The sequence below is a fragment of the Physella acuta genome, unplaced genomic scaffold, assembly GCF_028476545.2.
Source record: "Physella acuta isolate Inbredline_101_S28 unplaced genomic scaffold, ASM2847654v3 ptg000751l, whole genome shotgun sequence".
NCBI classification, from domain to species: domain Eukaryota; kingdom Metazoa; phylum Mollusca; class Gastropoda; family Physidae; genus Physella; species Physella acuta.
In genome coordinates, this window is record NW_026732269.1 from 344,164 (window position 1) to 354,629 (window position 10,466).

A 10,466-nucleotide genomic window follows, 5' to 3' on the forward strand; every position below is an offset into this window, starting at 1 on the left:
TGGTGACAAAATATATTTGGCTAGCTAACAATGGTAACAGCGCTGGTTTGTTTGTTTAAAATATGAGTGAAATCGGGAAACTTTCTTGAATAAAAAGTTAGGAAATCTGCTAATTATGAAATTAGGCACTCTTTATGATGGTTAAATTAGGCAATCCGCTTAAAGTTGAAGGTAAACAACCAGCTTTTTGGGTAACTAGGCAATTGTCTTAAGGGTGAAAATAGGCAGACATGGTAGCATAGAAATTAGGCAATCGTCTTATAAGTGAAACAGAGCAACTCTACAGTGAATGAAATGAAGTTATAATAGAAATTATTGTTTTGGTCTCACATCTGGCGAACCACCAGAAAACACTTTAGGTAATGGCGCGGTCGGGCGGGAGAGCTAATGATTGACAACTCCAAAGTCAAGAGCTCGGACCCCGGGTAGATGATAGCTGGGGTCAGCAACCCATTTAGGATAGTAAAATACAAAATCAAACTGCTGCCTTGTAAGTTGTTCATTAGTGACATGCGGACTTCTCTCTCTCTCTCTCTCTCTCTCTCTCTCTATATATATATATATATATATATATATATATATATATATATATATATATATATATATATATATATCCCTCTCTCTCTGTCCGCAACATTTTTGATGTTATGTGATCAGTATCTTCAGCGATATACGGAAGGCTTAAAGATACGGACTTTTGTTGAAAATAATATGGTGGATGTTTTAAATGTATAAACTCAATTTTATTTAAAAAAATAAAAATAAAGACATATTCGAATGTAGAAACACATTTTAATCATGCAATAGGGAAAAGTGTTTATTGTTGTGAAAAGAACGCAATAAACAATGACATCACACGCCATCTGTTTCAACTACGGAAAGTACACAAAACTAATAGTGTCATCTTCAAATTTTAAAATATGAAGAAATTAACTATTTCATTCACATTTGATTTAGATCTACTTATCAAGACGTAGGCTACGCTATGAAATGTATACAATTTTCTCGGTCAAACTAATAAAAATTACTTTAAAAAAACATAATGACCATTGAGTAGCCGGGTTTTTAACGGAATCATTTAAGTCTCTTAATCAGTGTGTGCATTTAATACGGTGCTGTGTTGACTAATAATGTATATAATTTGATTTTAATTTTTCTAATAGGTATTGGTATCCTATGTTATTTTAAATGTGTCAGATATTTAGCTATTTAGTTATTTCTTTGCTTTGTCATTAATATCGTTCAACGTCTAGTAAAGCACATTGCGTTTTGACCAATAACTATTTTATAAAATATTTTCCTCAAAAAAGTATAACATTGTAATATATAGGCCTATAATTCATGTGTAACGGTTATCGACGGCTAGTTTTTATGGAAGAAAATCAAGAAAGAAAAGCAGCCTAAGACCTGAGTCAATATCTTAGAAGATATTCCCTTCTTATTACATATATGAACGAAGACGAAAACATATTTGCCGAAGGCCAAGAGACAATGGAACTATCTTTACCATTTGTTTTTTTCCGTATTAAGGCGAACTATGTACTCAGTAACTTTACTTGATTCTCAGACTATTGCCCTGTGGCTATATACAAATAAAAACTTCTGCGATCTCACAGATATGCAAATAATTGCTTATTATAAATGCATTTTCATTCAATATTTTGATACATTTGGATTGAGAGTTCAATATTTGTTGATCATTCCCTAGCCAACATTAGCCAGTCATTCAGTGAGGCATGCGTCTGCACGTGCATTCAACCGTCAAGTGGAGGCCTGGCGAGTTAAAGCGAAACGCACCGTGCAACCGATGTAAACTCGGGTTTAACTCTGGTTTAACACTGGTTTAACTCTGGTTTAACTCTGGCTTGACTCTGGTTTAACTCTGGTTTAACTCTGGTTAACTCTACTTAACTCTAGTTTAACTCTGGTTTAACTGTGGTTTAACTCTGGTTTAACTCTGGTTCAACTCTGGTTAACTCTGGTTTAATACTAGTTTCACTCTGGTTTAACTCTGGTTTAACTCTGGTTTAACTCTGGTTTAACTCTGGTTTAACTCTGGTTTAACACTGGTTTAATACTAGTTTAACTCTGGTTTAACTCTGGTTTAACTCTGGTTTAACTCTGGTCTAACTCTGGTTTAGTTCAGCTTTAACTCTGCTTTAACTCATGTTTAACTCTGGTTTAACTCTGGTTTAACTCTGGTTTAACTCTGGTTTAAAACTCACCCAAAGCTCAGAGTGCACGACGCATCCCGAGTTTGCTTGGAGTAAGTAGCCCAGAGTCTGGGAGTCAGTAACTCAGCGTATGGGAGTAAGTAGCCCAGAGTCTGGGAGTAAGTAGCCCAGAGTCTGGGAGTCAGTAGCCCAGAGTCTGGGAGTAAGTAGCCCAGAGTCTTGGAGTCAGTAGCCCAGAGTCTGGGAGTAAGTAGCCCAGAGTCTGGGAGTCAGTAGCCCAGAGTCTGGGAGTCAGTAACCCAGAGTATTGGGGTCAGTAAATCAGCGTTTGAGAGTCAGTAACTCAGCGTATGGGAAATCAACATTTACAATTGATAGCTCAACTTACTTAAGTATTTGGCTGATATTCACCACAGCATGTTACACGTCCATTCTTTTGTTTAATTTATTTCATCTCAAAATCAAAGTCAATGTGCTTAAGTACAAAAATAGTGGGCTTAACAATGGCAATTTGTATTGTTCTCCTTCATCTAATATGGCAGCCAATTTTATAGCCTGGGGTGAGAATAATGTGTGTCAAAATGTTGCTTTAAGGATTACGGAGGCTTGGAAATCCCTATAGAGAACCTCAATTACTGCGCATTAAAATTTCATATTAATGCATAGAAAACCTCGTTTCTGTAGCGAAATCCATATTTAAAGACAGTTACTGTATTAACAGCCTAGGAAAAAAAAGTCTTTTAAATGATTCTCAAACTGGATTAAGAGGCAACCTTGTCAGACGTCAGAATGATATAGATAAAGAAAACACAATAATACGCTTAATCTCATCGTGAAATGTTATATGAGTTTAAACAATGTGTCCAAAGGTCAGTTTTATTTGCAATGGTATGGTTTCAAAAAATGGCTAGATTTCTTTATGTCATTTGTCTAATTATAAAGTGTATTTAATATATTGTCATGACCTGTGCATAATCCAATCAACACGAATGCTATATGTAACAGGTGTATTGGGTATGTATATCAGGAGAACCGCCACACTTGAGATGAGCTAGGCTTGCTGGGAACTCTCAAGCTAATTCTATTGATATAGGCAATCAGGGGAGAATGTTCCTGGCATATGACAACCGTTTGTTGTGACAATATAAAAGACTGTGTAGGCTGGACGTGTCAAACTTAATGTTGTAAACGTTCCGTCGGAAGTACACTATATGTGTGTATCAACTATATTAGTGCATGCGTGAGTACGATGGTTTTCCTTGCTTTCAGTAAGATACTACTCAAGATTTTACTTTCTCGTATATAGAGGATAAAGGGAGTGTTGCAAATGTGCTGAACAATTTACCAGACGTTTTGAAAGATTTCGTCCTGTTAACCTCTCCATACTTTGTGGATATGTTTCGTTTGCGAACAATGACATCTTGTTCATAACATTTCAATTAATAATCTATCTCAGACACACACATATACTTTTAGCAAATATCTACATTATCTCATAACCTGGGTTAAGAGTACGATAAAGGTTAAGATTTACATTAGTGTGTCGGGTACTACAATAATTTAAACCCTAGTAAATAGTTGATTCCTAGAGGCGTCATTTTGGTTTTATTTTATTTTACAGGTGACGTCATCTGAATGCACTTTCATCACACCAGTCAAGCCAATTGGAAAATACATCACCAGGTATCTGTAAGGCAATACGGCGTCACAGTTGAGTGAGAAAAAAAAGTTGTATTTCCGGTACGACCATAGTGCCAGAAAAGCTTTCGATCATTTGGGTAAACAGCCAATCAATAATATCCTCTAAAAGGTAGAGATTTGGGGATCAATTGTTGGTTGATCTTAGCTATTGACAGAATTTTTTTTTAAATTAAGTCAGGTATATTTCAAAGAGCCCATTGTGAATCTTAAGTTGGTTGTGAAATTGGTATTCACCAAACTGTTCAGTTCTGACGTTTGTATATTACATGAACATCTGATGTAGCTTCAAGCATTCAGCACGAGGGAAACAGCCAGATTAAAGTCGTTCATAGTGTTGGTTTTTTTTGTATTGCACGATGGATGCTAGAATCGTCTGTGTATTGATTGCGATCAGTTTTACTTTAAACGATGGGCAGTCGAACTCTTGCATAGGTAAGTATGTAACACATACTTTTTTTTTTTTTTTTTTTTTTTTTTTTTTGTAGGCTGTTGTTTTTTTATTTCTCTATAAGTAATTCTCACATTAAATTTTTTTTCAAAGAAAAAGGCTTATAATATATTAACAAATCACAACAAAAGTCACAAATCAAAAATTATACAAAAAAGTAAAAAATAAATATAGTTAGGTGTAACCTTTCTAAAGCTATATGCTGGTATGACCAAAAATAAAAGCCTGGGCGCTCAGTTGTGGAGAATATATTCCATAAGGAGTTCATTGATAAGTTTGCGTTCTGTAACAAATATAAGACCTATGTTCAATTGTCATCATTGTGTGCCTAGACTTTTAATTTTAGTCATACCAGCCTATAGCTTAGTACATTTTCTCATTTGTGATTCTTTTTATTTGTGAAATATAATAAAAGCCTTTTTTCTTTAAAAAAAACGTGTTGTTTTCCAATTTTTATTCAGACGTTCGAAATGAAGCGGAAGCTACACAGGCTACGACTAAAAAAACGTATGCGTTCAAATCTGTCAGTAGCTTGTAAAATCTAAAAATCTAAAATTCTGCCCCTATCTAATTCGTAGTCGACGATGGACAAGAAGTCAGCCTACTGTGAAAACAATTCACTCATTATTTTTGATATTGCTAGCATCCCTGATCTTATTGTGTCTAGTAATCGAATATAGTAATTTTAACTATCTTATTAAGGGTTCGAACCCTCGGGCAGATGAGGCTCGTTAGCTGGGGACAGCCACTCTTCTAGGAGAGACAACTCGAAAATTAAAACAACTGCTGCCTTGTAGTTTGTTCTTGGTTGGACAAAGGCTATGGAAGCAAATCCAAAAAGAAAAGCAGGCTGAAATCGGAGTCAATGGCCTCAATGGCGCATAACCAGTTGACACGTAACGCTTAATTGTGTTGGAGGCGTGGTCGAGTCGGCAAAAAGCTTATGGTTGATAAATTCGAACAAAGTCTCGAGTTCAAACCCACTGGCAGATAAATCTCGATCCCCTTCAACACTAATAGTTAAGAACGAAGAAGAAGAAAAGAAGACTATCTTATTAGATTAAATATTAGATATTCTTGCATTGTCATCTGAGATCTAAAATGTTGCCAAATTTCTCTCAATCTTACATCGGGAAGTGGGTAAAATTATTTTTCTAATATTTGCGGAGCCACAGACAAATTTCTTTGGTGGACGTAAAAAAATGCGAAGACATAAATATATTGGCCTACTGTGTGAATGTAATAAAAGCCTTTAAATAGATAAATGGAAGCATGTATTTTTAAATTTGGTTATTAAGCTGCGGTCAGAAAATATTTTGAGCAGTGGGGGCGAAGGGTGTAGTTATTCTAAATTGAGGGGAAAAAACGTAAAGTAATTATATTTAGAAAAACAATAAAAGGTACGTCGCAGTTGTTAAAAACTGCATTGCCAATTTCGTAAAATTAGTAGCCGAATTAGTAATTTCATGAATTCATGAGTTAGTTGGTAAAGCTTTTGTAAAGTATTGTAGGTTTGCCTTTATTTATAGACAAATATTTTACGTGATTACATGTTTGGAGATATTACAATATTTTTTAAAAATCAAAGTTCTTAAAAATTTCCAATAAAAAACATAACGTAATATTTTTACTTCGATTAACAAGTCTATTAAAAAATCTTTGAAACCATAAAAACAATATCAAGTGTGCGTGTAATATATTGTTCCCGTGTTCATAGCGAAACTAGAGGCTTTAGAAAAATGAATGTCATTAGAATAACTAGAAAACGAAACATTCAATTTTTAGGCACCATACACTAAAAATTTAGTTTACATTTATTACTAGGGGAAATGACTGTTTCGGATGGAAAATATAATTTCACGTCACAGATTTTATAATCGATGCTATTTATACAACGCAGCGGTATGGATTTAGCTGGGGATGGATTATGGATTAGGTGCCTTGGGTTGTAGGTGGAGTGGGGAGGGGAGTTAGAACGTTGGTGTTTTACGCCGTGTGCTGGTGGTGCTGTATTGTCTTTAATCGTTATTTCCCTTTACGATTTTTAATTTCAACTGGTGCGTCATACAGCGATATTGAGTTGTCTTATAGCATAGCTTATAGAGTAAACAGTTAATTCATTTGACAATAATACCACTTTAATGTCACCAGTTTAATGTTACCACTTTAATGTCACCAGTTTAATGTTACCACTTTAATGTCACCAGTTTAATGTTACCACTTTAATGTCACCAGTTTAATGTTACCACTTTAATGTCACCAGTTTAATGTTACCACTAAAATTTTACCAGTTTAATGTTACCACTTTAATGTCACCAGTTTAATGTTACCACTTTAATGTCACCAGTTTAATGTTACCACTTTAATGTCACCAGTTTAATGTTACCACTTTAATGTCACCAGTTTAATGTTACCACTATAATTTTACCAGTTTAATGTTACCACTTTAATGTCACCAGTTTAATGTTACCACTTTAATGTCACCAGTTTAATGTTACCACTTTAATGTCACCAGTTTAATGTTACCACTTTAATGTCATCAGTTTAATGTTACCACTTTAATGTCACCAGTTTAATGTTACCACTTTAATGTCACCAGTTTAATGTTACCACTATAAATTTACCAGTTTAATGTTTAATGTCACCAGTTTAATGTTACCACTTTAATGTCATATATATATATATATATATATATATATATATATATATATATAGAGAGAGAGAGAGAGAGAGAGAGAGAGAGAGAGAGAGAGAGAAAGAGAGAGAGAGGGGGGGCTATCTATATATATAAAAAGCATTGTATGTGTGTCTGTCTGTTTGTTTGTTTGTCCTTTATGCTACTACACCTCTTATTAAATCGCCGTGAAACTTTGGGAATTTGTTGAGAATATTCCTGGGGAGGCTTCTGCGAAAAAAAAATTTCAAATTCGCAGGGGTGGCGCCCCGGCAGTGCGCGATTTGTTTTTTCTCTATATACGGTATATAAAAATAAAAGTCTATTTCGGTTTCACACCGTTCATTCGTATACCATGAAACTTTGGGGAGATGATTAGATCACTCAATGGTAGGGTTCTGCAAAAAAATATTTCTTAATATTACAAGGGCGGTGCCCCCGGGGGGAGCGATTTTTTCTCTCTACACGGTATATAAAAAATAAAACTCGGATGCGGTTCATCGAAGTGCCATGAAACTTTAAGGAGTAGATGAGAATACTCCCGAGAATATTTCTGCGAAAAAGAAAACTAAAGTTTCTTATGGGCGGCGCCATATAGGGTACAATTTTCGTCAATACACGGTTTGGCGCCCAGAGTTTTAGAGCGATTATGTTGGCACTTGGCATCCGTTAATCGAGCGTCCTGCATAGTGAGTAAGGGGTACTACTATATTCAGCGGGAAAACAACAACAGGCTTCTAAAAAATAACTTTGTAACGCGAGGAAATCCTGTACAGTTTCGTCACCTTGCGAAAGATGAAAAAATAACTTTTTGAATATGAGGAGCCTACTGTAGAGTTTCGTCACTTTGCGAATGATGCAATAAGCATCTATTATTAGACGATCCAGTCAGAAATTGAGATCGAGCATCTAATAATAGACCATTAGTAACGCTAGTATATAGCATCAGTCACACTGATGTTTAAAACACGTCAAATAATTTTTTTACGTGTTAAAGAAAAAAAATTCTGTTGATTTGTGTCACTTTAGCGAATGACGAAATGTGCATCATTGTTTACAGGATGCTATTTGGTACTCTGGGTTATCCTATTAGTTTTAAGGAGCCAGGGGCCATACGTGGCGCCTATGCGGTAGTGTAATCGGGGGTGGGGGGCTCCTGAGAGCGCCCCTATACGTCCCTGACACATGAAACTCACCGAAGTGTGTTCTACCTCATTATTTCGGTGAGTGATTAATGTACACTCAAGGTTTTCATGCGGTAGTGTAGGTAAACCCATGTCCCGATATTTATGATCCAAGCACAGGCATTGTTAACATTTAAATAACACAGTTTTAGAACAGAAGGACACGCGTCTAAGAACATATGATTGGTAACGCATTGGTGATATCCTTCTAATACATTCGTCAGACTTTCTTCTATCCCGCGGCAACGCGCGGGGGACGGGTACGCTAGTATATATATATATATATATATATATATATATATATATATATATATATATATATATATATATACTAGTTGTTCATCACATGCTTATCTGACCATATCTATTACTGCCATAAAATGTATTTACTTTATTGTATGTAGTACATACCTGACCATATCTATAGCAACTATAATCTTTTCCAGGTACAACAAGGCCATCTGACTATATATTTATTGCAACTATAAACTTTACTTACCTGTATTCTCCAGGTGCAACAAGCCCTGACCATATATTTATTGCAACTATAAACTTACCTGTATTCTCCAGATGGAACATGGCCATCTGACCATATATTTATTGCAACTATAAACTTACCTGTATTCTCCAGATGGAACATGGCCATCTGACCGTATATTTATTGCAACTATAAACTTACCTGTATTCTCCAGATGGAACATGGCCATCTGACCATATATTTATTGCAACTATAAACTTACCTGTATTCTCCAGATGGAACATGGCCATCTGACCATATATTTATTGCAACTATAAACTTACCTGTATTCTCCAGATGGAACATGGCCATCTGACCGTATATTTATTGCAACTATAAACTTACCTGTATTCTCCAGATGGAACATGGCCATCTGACCGTATATTTATTGCAACTATAAACTTTACTTACCTGTATTCTCCAGGTGGAACATGGCCATCTGACCATATATTTATTGCAACTATAAACTTTACTTACCTGTATTCTCCAGATGGAACATGCCCATCTGACCGTATATTTATTGCAACTATAAACTTTACTTACCTGTATTCTCCAGATGGAACATGGCCATCTGACCGTATATTTATTGCAACTATAAACTTTACTTACCTGTATTCTCCAGGTGGAACATGGCCATCTGACCATATATTTATTGCAACTATAAACTTTACTTACCTGTATTCTCCAGGTGGAATATGCCCATCTGACCGTTTCTACTCCGACCAGTACGATATCTTCCTGGTCCCTGGCTTCAAAGACCCCAAGAACACCACGGCCATCAACGTGTTGGTGGGCGTGGTCAGCAACTCCGAGTGCGCCATGTTCTGCACACAGAACCTGAACTGCACCAACTTCAGGGTGTACACCACCACCAAAAAATGCATGCTCTACCCAAACGGCAGCTACCCCATTGGGTACGAATTTTTCTCCAAAACAAAATTAAATTAAAACATTTATTCTCGATGGTGTTTAGTTAGTTAGTTTGTTGTTGTTTTTTTATAAATTGTTGTACTACTAAATAAGACATTCGGGGGAAAAAATTATAATTGGAAAATGGGTCGGCGGTAGCGTGCTAGACTGCTAACACGAAAGTCTGGAGTTCAAGACAGTAGAAAGTCCTTGATGGGTTTCTAACTCACGTAAGGGAAAATAATGGCGGATGGGCATAGCGCTATCCCTTCATATGTCGAGGTCACTGAAACAGATTAATTCTACTTCACCTAACCCACGGTAAGCACGAACGTGAAAAGATGATTTTCTTTTTTAAGTTACTATCAATATATATAATTATCTTCTGGGAGACGCTAGAAAACAAGCTGTAAGCCCGCTCCCTATCACCCCACCCCTACATGGTCTGGTGAGCTTTGGTTCACGCTAAATGTTTACAGTTGTAGAACCGGGTTTAGTGACGGCTATTAGGGGCAGATAATTTAGTTTGAAACGATTTTAAACTTAGAGGAGGTAACTAAGAGGAGGCTGCTTTCACGGGGGGGGGGGGGGGGGGGGGGGGGGTAGGGTAGGGGGAAAGGAGGGTGGGGGTAGTATCGTCCTTAACGACCTACTGATAGTGTTTTAAAGCAGATATTTTCAGTGGCAGCATTGGTGCTGTCGAATTCACAAATTACGAATTACTGAAAAGTAGAAAATAAAACAACTAAATAGCGGTGTATGATATGCCGCGGGTCGGCTCGTTTTGAATAATGAATGTGTGTTTCAAACTGCACTAAACTGAACAGATTTCAAAGCGGAGATAAAAATGTGTAGTGTA

General features: G+C 36.2%; 1 protein-coding gene across 1 annotated transcript; it reads left to right on the top strand.

Annotated features, from left to right (window-relative positions):
* The first annotated feature begins 4,220 nt into the window (after nt 1-4,220).
* Nucleotides 4,221-9,646, top strand: LOC131950309 (uncharacterized). The gene is made up of 2 exons (XM_059312414.1): nt 4,221-4,307; nt 9,387-9,646. Exons 1-2 carry the CDS (start codon nt 4,232-4,234, stop codon nt 9,644-9,646), a joined length of 336 nt encoding a protein of 111 aa, XP_059168397.1. The 5' UTR covers nt 4,221-4,231.
* The last annotated feature ends 820 nt before the right edge of the window (nt 9,647-10,466 follow it).